Source organism: Oncorhynchus nerka, linkage group LG6 (assembly GCF_034236695.1).
Source record: "Oncorhynchus nerka isolate Pitt River linkage group LG6, Oner_Uvic_2.0, whole genome shotgun sequence".
Classification (NCBI taxonomy): Eukaryota; Metazoa; Chordata; class Actinopteri; order Salmoniformes; family Salmonidae; genus Oncorhynchus; species Oncorhynchus nerka.
The window spans coordinates 30,226,138-30,245,315 of record NC_088401.1 but is presented as its reverse complement, the minus strand read 5'-3'; the positions used below and the strand labels follow the sequence as shown (position 1 = coordinate 30,245,315).

At 41.4% G+C, this 19,178-nt stretch overlaps 1 protein-coding gene across 7 annotated transcripts; it reads left to right on the top strand.

Moving 5' to 3' along the window:
- The first annotated feature begins 500 nt into the window (after positions 1–500).
- On the top strand, positions 501–18,119 carry LOC115130321 (RB1-inducible coiled-coil protein 1-like). Of its 7 annotated transcripts, none has more exons than XM_029661342.2 (18): positions 501–565; positions 1,237–1,415; positions 1,674–1,766; positions 1,939–2,172; positions 2,342–2,491; positions 4,102–4,338; positions 4,530–4,634; positions 4,867–5,118; positions 5,532–5,627; positions 8,183–8,407; positions 11,028–11,139; positions 11,369–11,392; positions 12,573–12,622; positions 12,767–13,000; positions 14,258–14,383; positions 14,623–14,859; positions 14,942–15,046; positions 15,242–18,119. In XM_029661342.2, the coding sequence occupies exons 2-18, from the start codon at positions 1,380–1,382 to the stop codon at positions 15,275–15,277; spliced, it is 2,352 nt and encodes a 783-aa protein (XP_029517202.1). In that variant the 5' UTR covers positions 501–565; positions 1,237–1,379; the 3' UTR covers positions 15,278–18,119. The 7 variants fall into 7 exon arrangements, with proteins under 7 accessions (XP_029517202.1, XP_029517201.1, XP_029517203.1 ...); XM_029661341.2 differs by lacking the exon at positions 501–565 and adding an exon at positions 574–1,144; XM_029661343.2 differs by lacking the exon at positions 501–565 and having other exon boundaries at positions 574–1,415; positions 1,677–1,766.
- Positions 18,120–19,178: the final 1,059 nt, after the last annotated feature.

Sequence of the window (19,178 nt, the reverse complement as noted above, 5' to 3'; positions counted from 1 at the left end):
CCTATGGAGCTGGGGATCAGAAATGTCCCGTGCGAGAGAAGCAGGTTGCCGTTTCCAGGGTTACAGTAGTGCAGAAGTTGTCATATACTGAGGCATTGAAGAAAGTAGAGGAAGATGGGTTAAGGGGGAGGAGTGGTGAGAGTAGTAGAGATATACCAGTACAGAGGGATAGGCCAAAAGGTGATATAAGTTTCAGTAAAATGGGATTTTTAGCATTTATAGCAATGGTTATTAATTGTACTGTAGGGATGGATGGGAAGTCTCAAAAAATTGAGGTTGTGGTGGCAGCTGCATAGCAGTATTTGAGTGTGCGAGACTTGACAGCAGAAGAGTTACAGGGTGTGTTAAGTGGTGATGTCCCATCTTTTCCTGATGATGGCATGAGGTAGGAATACATTAAATGTAATGGAGTTGTACTCCAGTCTAGTAGGTGGCGGTAATGCAACAAATTGGATGCTAACCACCGTTAAACCTCATAGAAGACGAAGAAGAAGAATAAACTCACAAACGCTCTGACGAAGGCCGTGAGGCGGATACGTTAACTCAAATCGGACGAATACACATGGTTAGCCGATGTTATTGCGAGTGTAGCGAAACGCTGAATAAAGAGCAGTGAAACTATCAGGAACTGTGTACGGGTTCCTCCTTTTTTCACTGTTTCCAAAACTAAAATATGTTACGAACAGAGTGGAAAATGTATTTTTTAGAAAAACATTTTAGAAACGTTGCCAACGTTTCTAAAATGATGTTCTTTAGAAGGAGTGCATGTGCGAATTGAGTTATTATACACGTTCACTTCAGAGTCGTTTACTAACGGAAATACGCAAATATATGCTAGAACGCGCCAATAGGCTCTCGCTAGCTCGTGTTTGGCTCCGCCCACCTCGTTGTTTGTTCTAACCACTAGGAGTCATTTGCGGACGTTGGAAAGTACAGACGGTGGTCTATATTTTGGTACGCTAGCAGTACAAGAAACAAAACCAACAATTGCGCGCTGTAGCAGTACAGTGACGTGTTTTATTAAGACTACACCGGAAATATCGCACGTTAGTAACATGCAGTGACTCAACTACTGTGGCTCAAACTATTGATATTTTGAATCAGAAAAAATTAAGTTGTCTAATCTGTGGGTTTACTGAATCCGGTGAGAATTCCCTGTGTACAGAGTTATTGCAAATTATGTTTTGGTAACTGGGATCAGGATGACCAAAGTAACCTTACCAGATATGCTTCCAGTGCAGAGAGACCTACACCCCAATACCTGTACTAAACACAAACACCAAGTTGGATGAAATTGAAAAAAGGAAGAAGACTGGATTGCAAACGGATGACACTGGATCTGGAAACAGTCATATACTGAGGAAATACTCAGCAAACATATGCTGAGAAATCAGCACCTGGTTAACAAGAAAAAGGTATGGATAATAACGTTTTCCTGTCTGCAGTGACTAAACTACATAGAGTATCATTGAATGTTTCACAGTATGAAATTGTCCTACATGTACATTGTACTTTATACATGTCATGTGAGTTCAGTGAATTACACAGGCCCCTCCCATCTACCAGAGAAGGCAAAGACACATTTCTATCTATCACAATATAACATTCAGGAAGAGTGTATGTTGTAATACCACGGTAGTATTGCCTCAATACCAGTGCGTGTTTGTCCACAGAAGAAGATGAGTGGGACCAAGAAGACATGCAAACAAGAAACCCAGTCACCAGCTCCCTCTTCCAGTGGACAGGCTGTGGAAAAACAGAACTTGGTAAGTCCAGAGTTTATATGTACACAGTAGGTACATGTGTGTTCAGTGATTCCCTCCTGATTAAATTGTTGGTGATATCACACTGCCCCCTAATTGTTTCTCTGACCTCCTTACCCTCTTTAACTTTGATGTCTGTCACTGCCTCACCTGTCCCCCAATTTATAACTTGAAGGAGGATTTTCAGGATCCAGAGCCAGAGAAGACACAGGAACTGTATGCTCAAATGGATAACATCCTGGATAGGGTAAATCAAAACAACTTCCAGCAATCGATGTTGGCAATTACTGAGTTCACCATTAACACAGAGGCCAGACTGAAGGGCATCATTCACCTCATATATGAGAGGGCCCTGGCACATCCTACCAGGTCTGTGACCTATGCCAACGTCTGCCGCTGCCTCATGGGGGTAAGTCTATACAATTCTCCGTCTGTTTTTATTTTGTCTGTTTCTCAGAGGTGATTGCTATTTTTTTGTCAAATGCCAGTGACCACACACCAAGAACAGCAGGAAATCATACATATTGTGCTTTTAACCTGTGTTTTTTTTTCTCCCTTCTGCATATCTTCCTCCTCAGCTTAGAGTACCCGCCGCTGCCAAACCAGGAGTGACAGTAAATTTCCGCACCCTGTTTCTGAACCGAGTCCAAGCAAACTTTGAGAACATGGCGAGAAACAGTTGCGAAATCTTCCGGCAAAAACAGGAGATGGTGGATGCCATCACCAAGGTAGCACATCCATCCCTTCAGAGACTGTCGACTACATTATAGACCAACATTTTGAAACATCTTTTTGAGATATTCTAATCTGATCTAAATTATATTCATTCCTCTGTATGATTTTAATGCTTTGATGTGCGATTGATTATGTTGCCCTAACTGTGCATTGGTAATAAACTGCTCCAAAAAATAAAGGGAACACTTAAACAACACAATGTAACTCCAAGTCAATCACACTTCTGTGAAATCAAACTGTCCACTTAGGAAGCAACACTGATTGACAATACATTTCACATGCTGTTGTGCAAATGGAATAGACAACAGGTGGAAATTATAGGCAATTAGCAAGACACCCCCAATAAAGGAGTGGTTCTGCAGGTGATAACCAGGACCGCTACCTCCGCCTTTGTGCAAGGAGGAGCAAGAGGAGCACTGCCAGAGCCCTGCAAAATGACCTCCAGCAGGCCACAAATGTGCATGTGTCTGCTCAAACGGTCAGAAACAGACTCCATGGGGGTCCGACGTCCACAGGTGCTTACAGCCCAACACCGTGCAGGACGTTTGGCATTTGCCAGAGAATTCCAAGATTGGAAAATTCGCCACTGGCGCCCTGTGCTCTTCACAGATGAAAGCAGGTTCACACTGAGCACATGTGAAAGACGTGACAGTCTGGAGACGCCGTGGAGAACGTTCTGCTGCCTGCAACATCCTCCAGCATGACCGGTTTGGCGGTGGGTCAGTCATGGTGTGGGGTGGCATTTCTTTGGGGGGCCGCACAGCCCTCCATGTGCTCGCCAGAGGTAGCCTGACTGCCATTAGGTACCGAGGTGAGATCCTCAGACCCCTTGTGAGACCATATGCTGGTGCGGTTGGCCCTGGGTTCCTCCTAATGCAAGACAATGCTAGACCTCATGTGGCTGGAGTGTGTCAGCAGTTCCTGCAAGAGGAAGGCATTGATGCTATGGACTGGCCCGCCCGTTCCCCAGACCTGAATCCAATTGAGCACATCTGGGACATCATGTCTCGCTCCATCCACCAACGCCACATTGCACCACAGACTGTCCAGGACTTACATTTACATTTAAGTCATTTAGCAGACGCTCTTATCCAGAGCGACTTACAAATTGGGTTGGCGGATGCTTTAGTCCAGGTCTGGGAGGAGATCCCTCAGGAGACCATCCACCACCTCATCAGGAGCATGCCCAGGCGTTGTAGGGAGGTCATACAGGCATGTGGAGGCCACACACACTACTGAGCCTCATTTTGACTTGTTTTAAGGACATTACATCAAAGTTGGATCAGCCTGTAGTGTGGTTTTCCACTTTCATTTTGAGTGTGACTCCAAATCCAGACCTCCATGGGTTGATAAATTTGATTTCCATTGATAATTTTTGTGTGATTTTGTTGTCAGCACATTCAACTATGTAAAGAAAAAAGTATTTAATAAGAATATTTCAATCATTCAGATCTAGGATGTGTTATTTTAGTGTTCCCTTTATTTTTTTGAGCAGTGCATATTGTGGTGCTATTCCCTTCAATTGATAATTGGAACATGATTTGTTATCTAACTAGGAACAATTTGTATAGTTTAACTTGTTAACTTTCCTTATTCCTTCCAGGAGGAGGAGCGCCAGCGAGTGTGGGAGGAGCTGGAGGAGGCCAAGACCGAGGAGCGGAGGCAGTCGCTAGGCAATATCAAGTTAATGTGTGAGTTGTTCAAGTTGAAGATGCTGACTGAGCACGTCATGCACGACGTCATCGTACAGCTGCTGAAGAACCAAGATGATAACTCTCTGGAGGGTCTCTGCACATTACTCTACACCATCGGCAAGGACTTGGACTTTAAGAAGGCCAGGGTACAGAATTTTGTCTGTCCATCCATCCATCCGTCTGTCTGTTTTTGAACAAAATAAAAACATTTTATTTTTTATCCATGACAGCAAAATGAATGGCATTTTTATTCCACATTTTGGGATTGATCAATCCAATAGATTCAGATCTATAAATCAGTCAACTACATTCACTTGGCCTGTCTATACTTCCACAGCCCAGAATGGATCAGTACTACAACATGATTGTGAAGATTATGAAGAATAGGACAACCTCCCCCAGAATCACAAGCATGCTGCAGGATGTGCTGGACCTCCGAAAGGTATGACCATTTATTTGTCTACCTCTTTAAACACCCATATCTACCCTCTTAGTTGTTTCATTTTCTTGTTCTATGCTATTAAACCCATATTATGTGGTTTATATGTATCAATTGTAGGAATTACAGTTCTATCAATTCTATAATATTACAGATTATTGCATTGCCAAAATGTAATGTTTTAGATGAGTGATGTAATGTTTCTGTTTGTGTGTGTGTGTATTTCTCTCTCCAGAAAGAAACGGCCCAGCTTGGTGAGTTGGTGGAAAAGATGGAGAAGACCGGGCTGCAAGCTGACAGTGATGCTGAGAAACACACGGGACCTGGAGACACAGAACCTGTTTTGCGTCCTCACTATAAGTCATTAGCCATGAAGAATCAGAAGCTGATCAGCACATCTATACCACTACAGGAGAACACATGTCCTCATCATGATGATAAGCTGAAAGCTGAAGACTCAGCTGCTGCTCGGGGGGCTACCAAAAAGGTGTGGATGGGATACCATTATAGGCTTAGTATAAGAGGTACATAGATATGTGGCAGGCTGTTATTTGAAAATGCATTCATGACTACCTCATGAAGCTGGTTGAGAGAATGCCAAAAGTATAGAAAGCTATCATCAAGGCAAAAGGGTGGCTACTTTTGAAGATTCTCAAATATAAAATATATTTTGATTTGTTTAACACTTTTTTTTGGTTACTACATGATTCCATGTATGTTATTTCATAGTTTTGATGTCTTCACTATTATTCTACATTTTAGAAAATAGTCAAAATTAAGAAAAACACTGGAATGAGTAGGTGTGTCCAAACCTTTGACTGGTACTGTATCTATCATAAAGGGATGTGGTTTGATCCATTGTGTGATGTCAATTACAACTATCTGTATGTTTGTCCACAGAAAAAGGTGAATGTGCAGTTGAAGACATGCCAACAGATAATCCAGGAGAGAGAGGAGGAACTACAGAAACTGAGACAGGAAGTGGAGTCTCTAAAGGTGCGATATTAGCTGACTGATTAAGTCCTTGATAACTGCACACATTTAGTGTGTCTGAAATTGGTCGTGTCAACAGAAGTGGGAGGATCAACAGAAGTGGTTGTATGGAAAGTGAATCATGTAATTGGGCAGATTTGTAGCCACTCAAGACCATTTTGCGTGGCTGATTGGGCTGCACGATGAGTCTATTGTTGACAACTGTAGCATTTTAGCTAAGCCTAAACCTGTTCCTAACCTTAACCTCATTCTCCTAACCTGCCACGTTAATTATTCTAACCTGCCACGCATTTTAGCTAACCCTAACCCTTTTCCTAACCTTATCCTCATTCTCCCAACCTGACACTTTAATTCTCCTAATCTGCTATGTTAGTTCTCTTCACCTGCTATGTAAACATTAAGCTGGTCTAACGGATAGTGGAGCACTAATGTTAGACCCATCGCAGTTGGTCCACACACTACTTTTGCAACGCCCACTTTCAGAAACACTCCCAAGTATGCAGTCACCCACACTGTGTGATGAGCTGTTTTAGGGCTCGTCTATGGGTGAATCTCAATTGTGTTTGCTTTTTTTATTTGCATTTATTTTGGGTAACCAACATGCATTGCATTCGGAAAGTATTCAGACCTCTTGACATTTTCCACTTTTTGTTACGTTACAAACTTATTCTAAAATTGATGAGAGTTTTTTCCACTCATCAATCTACACACAATACCCGATAATGACAAAGCAAAAACCGTTTAAAAAAACAACATTTTTGGTAATTTATAAAAAAGTAAACTGGAAATATCAAACCCTTTACTCAGTACTTCGTTGAAGCACATTTGGAAGCGATTGCAGCCTCAAGTCTTCTTGGGTATCATGCTACAAGCTTGGCACACCTGTATGTGGGGAGTTTCTCCCATTCTTCTCTGCAGATCCACTCAAGTGCTGTCAGGCTGGTGACCGATGTGGTAAACACCTCAATGTTATCAGATAAATCCCGGAACATATTCCAGTATGTACTAGCAAAACAGTTCTGTAGCTTAGCATCCACTTCATCGGACCACTACCGTATTGAGCACATCACTGGTACTTCCTTTTTGCGTTTTCGCTTGTAAGCAGGAATCAGGAGGATGCAGTTATGATCAGTTTTGCTAAATGGAGGGTGAGGGAGAGCCTTATATTTTCTTGTGTGTGTGGAGTAAAGGTGATCAAAGATGATTTTTGTCACCTCTAGTTGCACAGGTGAAATGTTGATAAAAGTGAGCTGAAACGGATTTCAGTTTCCCTGCATTAAAATCACCATCCGCGACCGGGGGACCCATGAGGCACCGCACAATTGGCCCAGCGCCATCTGGGATAGGGGAGGATTTGGCCGGATGGGATGCCCTTGTCCCATCGCTCTCTAGCGACTCCTTATGGTGGCAGGGCATGTGCAAACTGACTTCGGTCGCCAGATGTACGGTGTTTCCTCCAACACATTGGTGTGGCTGGCTTCCAGGTTAAGGGAGCAGTGTGTCAAGAAGCAGTGTGGCTTGGCGGGGTCATATTTCGGAGGACGCATGGCTCTCGACCGTCGCCTATCCTGAGTACGTACGGGTGTTGCAGCGATGGGACAAGACTGTAACTACCAATTTGATGATATGAAATTGGGGAGAAAAAGGGGTAAAAAGTACCAATAATAAATACAAAAATCACTGACCACAAGAAGCACTGCTTCTGGATGTGCATTTTTTGTTTGCTTATTGCTCTATACAGCTTGTTGAGTGCAGTCTTAGTGCCAGCATTGGTTTGTGGTGGTAAATAGACAGCTGCGAGGTATACAACTTAGAGGAGTAAAAACTAGAGACTTGCTAAAGAATAGAGATCACGCACCAGCTGCTATTAACAAAGAGACACACCTCCATCCCCTAGTCTTACCCGAGGCTGCCGTCCTGTCTAGACGATGCATGGAGAAACCCACGAGATATCTCTTGTCCATGACCTTCTTCAGCCAAGACTCTGAGAAACATAGGATATTACAGTTCTTTAGGTCTCGTTGAAAGGATAGTCTCGAACGGAGTTCATCCAGTTTGTTCTCCAGTGACTGCACATTCACCATCAGAACAGAGGGAAATGGCCGTCTATTTGTTCGCCGACGTAATCTCATTAGCATGCCGCCTCGCCTGTCTCTTTGTAGCCGCTGCTTCCTCTTTCAAGTCCCAGGGATTAGGGCCTGGTACAAAGTAAGAAGAACGTCTAGAGCTGCTGACTCGTTGAAGTAGAAATCTTCATCCAAATTGAGGTTAGTGATCGATGCTCTGATGTCCAGAAGCCATTTTCGATCAGAAGACATTATGGCGGAGACATTATGTAACAAAAAGTTAAGATCAGCATTAAAAAACACAAATTAGCAGTATTTGTCAGGAACCCGTAAAACGTCAGCTATCCCCGCAGCCCATCAATCATGACGGGGAGTATGCAAGTCAATACTTTGGGGGAAGTGCTGAGTATTCGGCACGCAGACAATGCTTACCAAAGTTTCTGAACCAAATGTCTCAACAAGATGCCTCTTTCTCTCTCTGTCTTTTGATAGTGCTTATCACAGGCTACAATAGAGGACAATGAGAGGTTCTTCACCAAGCTGATTGAGACAAGGTGCTCAGAGGTGAGAGAGGTGATCCAAGCTAAAGAGAAGGAGATGGTGAGTGAGGCTGAGGGACTCTTACAGACACTGGAGCAGGAGCTTGATGAGCTGAAGAGAACCGAAACAGAGGGTAGACAGCTTCCACACATAGAGGTCTACCCCCATTTCCTACAGGTAAAATCAATAGCGCTCAAATAAAATGCTACAGATGTTTACAAGCACATTTTGAAGTGTGTAAAGTTTGAACATTTATAAGGGGAAATGTTTGGATCAGTTTTGAACAAAGGTATTTATTTCCTCTGTATTGGTCAGTCAATATCATTCAGCACTTATACTATAGACAACTTCAGCTGGGGATAAAGACCCATTTGGGAATGCAGGAATACTTAACCCTATATCATCATTTACACTAGACCTCTTGTTTTGGATTGTAGAACACAACCTGGAAAAGGAAATCAGAATGTTGAAATGGTTTGTGTTTGATTCAAAATTTAAACCAGGTATCTACGATAAAACATTTAAGGAATGTGCTGAGAGAGGCATGACAGCATTGTGTGCCATTGTAGAGGATGGAGAACGCTGTTTTCATTCCAAGGAGAAATGTGGGATGGAAAACCAAGATTTCTTCAGATACTTACAGTTAATGGACTATTTTGAAAAAGAGAAAGTCATACCACGTATGACTATCCATGTGATTCGAAATGCATATCAACAGGCAATGTCGAAGACAACCTCTTCAATGTGTCATGGCCTGATAGACTCAACTCGTTATATTAAAGCAACATGGGAAAAGGAACTGAATATAGACATCTCAGAGGAAGACTGGGACAATATATGCAGTACCCAACATGCAGTGCATTCAAAAAGTATTCAGGCCCCTTGACTTTCCACATTTTGTTACATTTACAGCCTTATACTAAAATTGATTACTGTTTTTTTCCCTCATCAATCTACACACAATACCCCATAATGACAAAGCAAAAACAGATTTTTAGGCATTTTTGCAAATGGATTCAACTTAAAAAACAGATCACATTTACATAACTATTCAGACCCATTACTCAGTACTTTGTTGAGGCACCTGTAGCAGCGATTACGGCCTCGAGTCTTCTTGGGTATGACGCTACAAGCTTGACCCACCTGTATTTGGGGAGTTTCTCCCATTCTTCTCTAAAGACCCTCTCAAGCTCTGTCAGGCTGGATGGGGAGCGTCACTGCACAGCTATTGTCAGGTCTCTCCTTTGATGTTAGATCGGGTTCATGTCCCGAAGCCACTCATGCGTTGTCTTGGCTGTGTGCTTAGGGTTGTTGTCCTGTTGGAAGTTTAACCTTCACCCCAGTCTGAGGTCCTGAGCGCTCTGGAGCAGGTTTTCATCAAGGATCTCTGTACTTTGCTCTGTTCATCTTTCCCTCGGTTCTGACTAGTCTCCCAGTCCCTGCCTCTGAGAATCTCTTGTTTCGCATGGTCTGAGAGTCCTTTAGGTGCCTTTTGACAAACTCCAAGTGGGCTATCGTGCCTTTTACTGAGAAGTGGCTTCAGTCTGGCCACTCTACCATAAAGGCCTGATTAGTGCAGAGATGGTTGTCCTTCTGGAATGCTCTCATCTCCACAGAGTAACTCTGGAGCTCTGTCAGTGACCATCGGGTTCTTGGTCACCTCCCTGACCAAGGCCCTTCTCTCCCGATTGGTCAGTTTGGCCAGGCGGCCAGCTCTAGGAAGAGTCTTGGTGGTTCCTAACTTCTTCCATTTAAGAATGATGAAGGCCACTGTGTTCTTGGGGACCTTCAATGCTGCAGAATTCTTTTTTGTATTCTTTCCCCGACACAATCCTGTCTCGGAGCTTTATGAATATTTCCTTCGACCTCATGGCTTGGTTTTTTTCTCTGACATGCACAGTCAACTGTGGGACCTTATATAGACAGGTGTGTCCATTTTCAAATCATGTCCAATCAATTGATTTCACCAAAGGTGGACCCTAATGAAGTTTTACAAACATCTCAAGGTTGATCAATGGAAACAGGATACACCTGAGCTCAATTTCGACTCATAGCAAAGGGTCTGAATATTTGCTAAGAAACATTTAAACCTGTTTTTGCCTTGTCATTATGGGGTATTGTGTGTAGATTGAAGATTTGTTATTAATTTAATCAATTTTAGAATAAAGCTATAATGTAACAAAATGTAGAAAAAGAAAGGGGTCTGAATGCACTGTACTTCTTCAAACTCAAGAACATGGAGAGTTATGTTGGAGAAACAAGTCGTTTTTTTTTATCACACCTAGAATCAAAAGTCAACAGCTAACTATACAACAGCCATGCTGGCAGCTGTGTGGCTATGTAGATGCCAACCACACCCATTTATTTTGTCCCAGAGAATGTGATGGGCAGTCACAAATACTTGTTAAAGGCACCAAGTAAAAAAGCCATTACCAGGAACTGGTATAAAGTAGAAGCCCCAAAATGATAATCCAAGATATCTTTAATATGGAAAGCTTGATATACATATACCTTAAGACTCCAAAATCCTTTATTCGAATGTAACTGGGAGAAATTGACATCATTCACAAATTAATATCTTGTGAACCTTTAGTTCATTGTTTTGATCTGTTTTTGATGAACTTTTTTGAAAAGGTATTATAAATATATATTTAAACAATAATATAGCAAACTTCTATCTCTGCTCACTACATATAACTATTTATATGAACACCTTATATGTTGACTTTTACCATGTTGCGGTGAAATGGGTTTGTGGTATATCTGATGTCCTGCATGTTTCCTTGTCTGTTTGTAGAAATTGCCCAGCATCACTGAGGCTTTTGAAGAAGTGAGGACATGTGCCTCTGAAATGCAACAGCAATTTGAAGATTCCTCCAAGTTGCAATTTGTGGAGTTTTCTAAATCAGGTGCTTATTTTAGGTCTGCAAAATGTTTCCCAACATGCCCAGATTCTCCAGAAATCCTGGTTAGAGGAATTTAGATTCCCTGCTTATTCCTTCCTTCTACAGGGAATCTGCCAACCTGAGAATATTGGTTAAATTACTGGGATTTTTGCAACCCAAGGCCTACTATTTCTGTCCACAAGCCAAATTCCTTCATACATGAACACTTTTTTTTCTCTATTTCTTTCAACAGTTGAAGAAAGTCTGGGACCATACAGTAAGTACCCAGCTAGCACAACGTTCTGAGAACCATGTGTTTCTTAGATCTTGGTGAGAGCATGGCTGTCCTATGGTTAGTTTGCATACAACCTTCCCACCACCTTCTGGGAATGGTGCAGATTACCCAACTAGCACATAATGTTCTGAAAACCATGTGTTTCTTTGGTGAGAATTTCAGTACTTCATCTTAACATTTCCTACAGGTTTCCTCATGGTTCTATTTCAAATAATGTTCTCAAATTGTTCAGAGAATGTTTTAAGAAACAACGTTTTCTGTGGGAATTTCAGTACTTCATGATAAAGTTTTCTACAGGTTTCCTCAATGTTCTATTTCAAGTCATGTTCTCAGAACATTAAGAAAACTTTCTATAAAAAAAACACAAAACATTAGTAACATTTAAAAAAGTTTCTAAGAATTTTATTTAAAAACATATATTTCCTATCTTGTTAATAAGTGTGTTCATGTGTGTTGGCCGCACCCACTAATTGGCCACACCTGATTTTGATGAGTGCTTGTTCCCTTTGAAGTGTGGTCTGTTTAAATAAACTAAAATGAACAGTTTTGTGTGAGTAAAAAAAACATGGTGTGATAGCTCCGTCGTGGTGGCACTGTGGACTAATTCCAAGATCATAGGTTCAAGTCTCACTGACGTCATACCACAATTAAAAATGTGTTTGCATGATTAAAGCTTAAGCAAAATAATGTCCATGTGTCCTATCTATGCTTGGAATTAAAATCAGTTAAATGAAATTAGCAGTGTTGAAACATTCTCAGAACGTTATTTAATGACCTATAATTTTAGTTCTCAGAATGTTTATACCACCTCCCAGGAAAACTTTCAGGGAAACATAGTAAAACGCTCTCAGAACCTCCTTGAAACATTTATATACGTTCCCTGAACAGGCTACGTTTTCACTTCCATTCAATACTTTGGGAGAAGTGTGGAGAATTTAAAAAACGTTCAGTTTTACCAGTCAGGAAACTTATGACTTCGTTTCCAGAACTAATGGGAAACCAAAAATGTAAGTTCCCACAACTTCCAAGGAACCAAATGTGCTAGTTGGGTAGTACCATCACAGCACAATTACTGGCATAAAGTGAAGGACCTAACATACAGGACTGACATACTACAACCTCTTTCTTCTTGTTTTCATTTTCTCTCTCTCTTCTCCCTCAGCTATCAGTTCTCTTAGCACTAGCAGACAGGCAGTGGAAGAAAAGGACTTGGTAAGATCTGGTCAGATTAATATGTACATGTGTAATACGCTCCTGGTTGAATAACGATGGAGATAATATCTGTTGGTGATGCTGCCCCTTTATTATTTAACTCTGCTTACTCCCTCTTCTGCCCCCTTAACTTATTACTTGAAGCAGGACCTTGTGGACCTAGAGACAGTGAAGACAGAGGAAATGTATGAACAAATGGATAACATCCTGACCAGCCTGACTCCCAAGAACTTCTATCAGTCAATGAAGGTAGTGAGTGCATTCACCATTGACACAGAGGACAAACTCCAGAGCATCATTGACTCTATATATGAGAGGGTCATCTTACACCCTACCAGCGCTGAGGTCTATGCAAAGGTGTGCAACCAACTCAAGGGGGTACGTATGCATCTGTACAAGTCTCCATGTGTGTATTTGTGTTTGCCTGTCACCAACAGCTGTTTTATTGTTTTTAATACAATTTTACCAGCTCTTAGGGCAACATACACTGAGTGTACAAAACATTAGGAACACTTTTTCCATGACAGACTGAGCTGGTAAAAGCTACAATCCGTTATTGATGTACTTGTTAAATCCACTTCAATCAGTGTAGATGAAGGAGAGGGAAGGATTTTTAAGCCTTGAGACAATTGAGATGTGAATTGTGTATGTGAGACAAAACATTTAAATTCTTTTGAACGGGATATGGTAGTAGGTAGTAGGTGCCAGGCGCACCGGTTTGAATGTGTCAAGAACTGCAACACTGCTGGGTTTTTCACGCTCAACTGTTTCCTGTGTATTGAGAATAGTCCACCACCCAATGGACATCCAGCCAACATGACACAACTGTGGGAAGCATTGGAGTCAACATTTTCAAGTATTGTGGTGGCAACATGTTATGGGTGTGCTTGTCACCGGCAGCAACTGGGGAGTTTGTCAAGATCTAAATGCATTTGAAAGGTTTAAGGAAAACCCGCCATAGTCTTCTACAAACTTAACCTTGGGACAGAGTGCCCTTTTAGTGGGACAGTTAAGCACATTTTAATGCAAAAAACACACCAATGGCATTCCAATAGGTATTGAGTGTTTCTGAGTGGTACAGTATCAACCCCCTGACTTAAATCTGCGTGAAAAATATATAGACAAGATTTGAATATTGCTGTCCATCAATGATTCTCAACCAAATTTACTGAGCTTAAGCAATTTTGACTAAAAACAATGCCCTAAGAGTTATGTAATGTTTGTAGAATCTTATTCAAAATGATTCACGGCTGTAATGGCTGCAAAAGGTGCTTCCACCAAGTAGTGGGCTAACTGCGGTGTAAAGACATATGCAATTCTTCACATTACAATTTTTATTCATTTGTCTTTCATTTTGAAAATGTGAAGTAGTTTGTGTAGATCTGTAGGAAGAAATCCAGATTTTGAACCCTTCTGTTATTTGAAGGCAGCAAAAATGTGAAGACTGTGTGCAAGGGGTGTAGACCTTCACTAGTGACTGTATATCTACCAAATAAGTATCCAATACAGTAATGTAATAGTGGTCAATGTTCAGAATCTAATCCGAACTAATTCAAATCTAACTCTGTCTCTCTCGCTCCATAATCGGATAACCCGTTAATGAGTTTTTGTCTCCTACATATCCTGCCCTTTCAGCTCAAAACACCTGGAGTGACAGTAAATTTCCACAAGCTGCTGCTGAACCAATGCCAGAAGGGCTTTGAGAAGGATAATAGAAAGATCTTAAAAGAAAAGCAGAGGGAACTCGACACCACCACTGAGGTAGCACCTCATACAGCAACATTTCATCTTTGAGATGTCAAAATCCACATTACATCAACTTTATTTCTCTTCATAATACCTTATTATTTTATAAACAATTGTAATTGATTAACTTTACATTGATATTACATTTAAAGTATTCCCTTCAACTGATCATTGTAACACCTGTACCTTGTTTAGACCAATGCAATTTGTATTAGTACAAGGCAGGCTGAACAGACATCCTGATTTCCTTCCAGGAGGAGGACCGTCAGCGACTGAGGGAGGAGCTGGAGGAGGCTAAGGCAGAGGGGCAGCGGGAGTTGCTATGCAACATCACATTCATCTGCCATTTGTTCAAGTTGAAGATGATGACCGAGGGCCTCATAGACTACTGCATCGTAAAGCTAATAAAGGATGGAGATGATGATTCGCTAGAGGGTCTGTGCAGAATACTCTTCACCATTGGCAAAGACTTGGACTCTGAGAAGAACCAGGTCTGTCTGTCTGTATGGATTTATTGATGTGCGTCTGTTTGTAAGTCAATAGCATTCACTTAGCCGGTCTATACTTCCACAGCCCAGAATGGATGAACACTACACCCAGATTAATCTGATACAGGAGAGAAGGAGGACCTCCCCCAGAATCCGCTATATGCTTCAAGATGTGCTGGACCGCAGAACGGTATGACCAGCTACCCCACAACCTCCACTACCTGTTATGTTTGTTCTGTGTCTTTGGTTGTCTGTCTCTCTCTCTCTCTCTCTCTATTTCTCCCCCTCCCTCTCACCTATTCTCTAATATTTTAAAGCACTGATATTAGATTCTTGCTCAAGTCTGATGTAATGTTTCACTCACAATTCCACTTTCTCTCTCCAGCTCCATTTGTACAAGGGCCAGAAGGAAGACCATTGAAGACCAGGACCATGTGTTTTTACAATTCCTCTGTCCTGTGTCTGTGTTCTTTTGCCCATCTTAATCTGTTTTCTTTTAATTGGTCAGTCTTAGATATGGCTTTTTCATTGCAACTCTGCCTAGAAGGCCAGCATCCCTGAGTTGCCTCTTCTCTGTTGATGTTGAGACTGGTGTTTTGCGGGTACTATTTATTGAAGCTGCCAGTTGAGGACTTGTGAGGCGCCTGTTTCTCAAACTAGACACTCTAATGTACTTGTCCTCTTGCTCAGTTGTGCACCGGGGCCTCCCACTCCTCTTTATATTCTGGTTAGAGCCAGTTTTCACTGTTCTGTGAAGGGAGTAGAACACAGCGTTGTACAAGATCTTCAGTTTCTTAGCAATTTCTCGCATGGAATATCCTTCATTTCTCAGAACAAGAATAGACTGGCTAGTTTCAGAAGAGAGTTCTTTGTTTCTGGCCATTTTGAGCCTGTAATCGAAGCCACAAATGCTGATGCTCCAGATACTCAACTAGTCTAAAGAAGGCCAGTTTTATTAATTCTTTAATCAGCACCACAGTTTTCAGCTGTGCTAACGTAATTGCAAAAGGGTTTTCTAATGATCAATTAGCCTTTTAAAATTATGAACTTGGATTAGCTAACACAACGTGCCAATGGAACACAGGAGTGATGGTTGCTGATAATGGGCCTCTGTACGCCTATGAAGAAATTCCATACAAAATCAGCCGTTTCCAGCTACAATAGTAATTTACAATATTAACAATGTCTTTACTGTATTTCTGATCAATTTGATGTTATTTTAATGGACAAAAAAATTGCTTTTCTTTCAAAGACAAGGACATTTTTAAGTGACCCCAAACTTTTGAACGGTAGTGTATAGAGTCCAATCACAAGAACTGAACTTAGCCTGTGGTACACTCCTACTCTGTTGGAATGAGCGACTGTTATCTTTGTCCTTGCCATTTTGCATTGAAATGCATGTTTCTTGTGGGTTACCAGGTTTCAATTCAACCTTTTTATGCAAGTAAAGTACAGATGTAACTCCCGAGGGTCGCAGCGGTCTAAGGCACTGCATCTCAGTGCTAAATGAGTTACTACAGACCCTGGTTCAATTCTAGGCATTTCACAACTGGCCGTGATTGGTTGTTCCATAGGGCCGTGCGCACAATTGGCCCAGCGTCGTCCGGGTTAGAGTTTGGCCGGGGTAGGCCGTCATTCTAAATAAGAATTTGTTCTTAACTGACTTGCCTAGTTAAATAAAGGTTAAATAAATACAAATAAAAATGTAGGATCTTAATTTGAGGCAGTTTGTTATAGCGGGAAGATAGTCCTGCAGCAACAGTAAATGTGGATGTTTTTTGTTGGGGTTGCTGCATTTTACGTTAGGACAAATCAAGTCTGACATTTTAAAGTGGAAATTACAAACTTTAGAAAGCTTTTTAAACTTTGAATATGCTACAAGTTTGCACTGACTGCTATGCAAGAAATTCACTTATGCACTTAAATATAAGAGTACAAGCACAGAGGTGATTGGCATCTGTGTTGGCTCTATGATAATTTACCACGTTAACCAAGGCTGTCTCTGTGCTGTGGTGGGCACGAAAACCAGATTTGGATTTTTTCAAAAATGAAAACAATTGATTAACAATAGATTGTACTTTAGATATGCAATTAAAAACTATTTTGAAGGTGGTGGAATAGGATCGAGAAGGCAGATGTTGCCAGGCCAGCTCATGGCTTAAGTTGTGATATCACTTTCCTGAGCATGTCTGTGTCAACCTGGGAAAATGAATCCATCGTGCCTTTGTGTGGTTGGCTAGGGCACATATCAAACTTTTCATCGGGTCTTGCTAAATGAAAGCTTGATTAACTGGCCCGGTGAGCTTGGCAGATGTTGCCCGGGCCAGCAGGCAGCCCTGGATGTTGACCGCTGCAGTCTCTAGCTAATCCACTCCTTGTACTCTATGTCATGGGCCAAAGAAAAAACACCACCTGCAGGAGAAGACACATTTTGTGCCCAGTTATCCCTCTCACTTCGCCTCTTCCACATTTCAGTTAATTATTATAGCTTCTGCCTTGGGCCAATCAGTGTAATTTTGTAAATGCTGGAACTCTATCGCAGGACGCATTATTCACCCAAGTTTTGTCGAAATTGGGCCAGTGGTCGTGTGCGACTAACGTTCAGATGGACAAATGGATGGAGACCGATCCACTGTCCCCTTCTCGGTTTCATCATGGGGGACAACATCATATCGAAACTTGGAGTCACAACATGACATGCTGTCTGGTCCTCCCACTATGACTCGGGGAAAGCATTGAAGTTTATTCAATTCAGGGAGGTGAAAGTGCGAGGTGATGAACTTGATGCTCCTTTCTAATCAACATCCAGGGTCTTATTCTGACATGATGATCGATGCTTGGCTGCTTTTTGACAAATAAAATATATAAATAATAATCTCATGTAGGCTATACCCCCACTGTATCTTCGAGCGGTTGGCTACAGTAGATACCACAGTGGGCACATTCGCTCTATAACGCAACATATTTTGTGGCAAAATCATCAGTAGAGTTGAAAATGCAATGGAAACCCATTTTACTTGTATTTTTCATTTGGTACATGCAGGAATTTAACTGCAAAAGTTGTATTTATGTGCACTATGTCATCACCCACAGCCTTTTATCGGCAACAAGTAAATTTGATGGAAACATCTCTGGTGAGAAAATGCTAATATTAGAATATTTGCATGAAAATCTGTCGCCAATTGAGTGGAAACCTAGCTTGTGTTGTAATATGACTTATTTCTACTTTAATATGCTTACAAATAAAGTACCTGATGATATAAGCATAGTGGATACTGTGACTAGTCATTTACAGGGGTGACATCAGCGTTTATACAGATTAATTACAGGCATCAGTTCCAGAATGAACTTTCTAGTTCCATCCTTTAAAAATGACTTGCCAGGTAAGACCATCTGATAAAACAGTAGTATTTCCCTTTAAGCTATTTTGGCAACACCTTCACATTCTACACAGTAGAATTGGATAGAGGGCAAACTTGCCCCCAAAGTTTGTTTTTAGCATGGACTAGTCAATTGGGTGGGACTTCCTATGGTATTTTTTGTATCTTATTAATATCCCCATTATCTGTTGTGAAAGCCGCAACTACTCTCCCTGGGGTCCAGGGGCCGGATTAACAAAACTTTAAGAATACATTTCTTAACTGGCATTTTTTTCCCTTATCTTCGGACTTAAGAAGAAAGTTAAGCAAAGTTGCTTTTCCTCAATAAAGTTGTTAGAAATGTTCTTAAAGTTTTACCTACGTTTCTTCCTAAGAAAAAAGTTCAGAAGAAATGGTATTCTTGAAAATAATGCTTTAGGATTTCTTCTTTTGAAATGTACTTAACTTTAGGACAGCTTAACCCTTTTCTTGAGACGAATGGGTACTTTTGTAACCATTCATGTTTTCTTGCGCCACAGAAACAGTTGGCTTCAGGATATTTAAATACAGCAATAATACAAATTGAACACGCATTATCTGGCTAGCTAGATATTAACAATATATTACAATACTCTTAAGTGTTAAATAGCTGGCACTATCTCGTCAATTTGCAAAGAAGAACTTAGCAAACGATGTTAACGTTGATGCAGTCTATCACAGTGCAATCCGTTTTGTCACCAAAGCCCCATATACTACCCACCATTGCGACCTGTACGCTCTCGTTGGCTGGCCCTCGCTTCATACTCGTCGCCAAACCCACTGGCTCCATGTCATCTACAAGACCCTGCTAGGTAAAGTCCCCCCTTATCTCAGCTCGCTGGTCACCATAGCATCTCCCACCTGTAGCACATGCTCCAGCAGGTATATCTCTAGTCACCCCCAAAACCAATTCTTTCTTTGGCC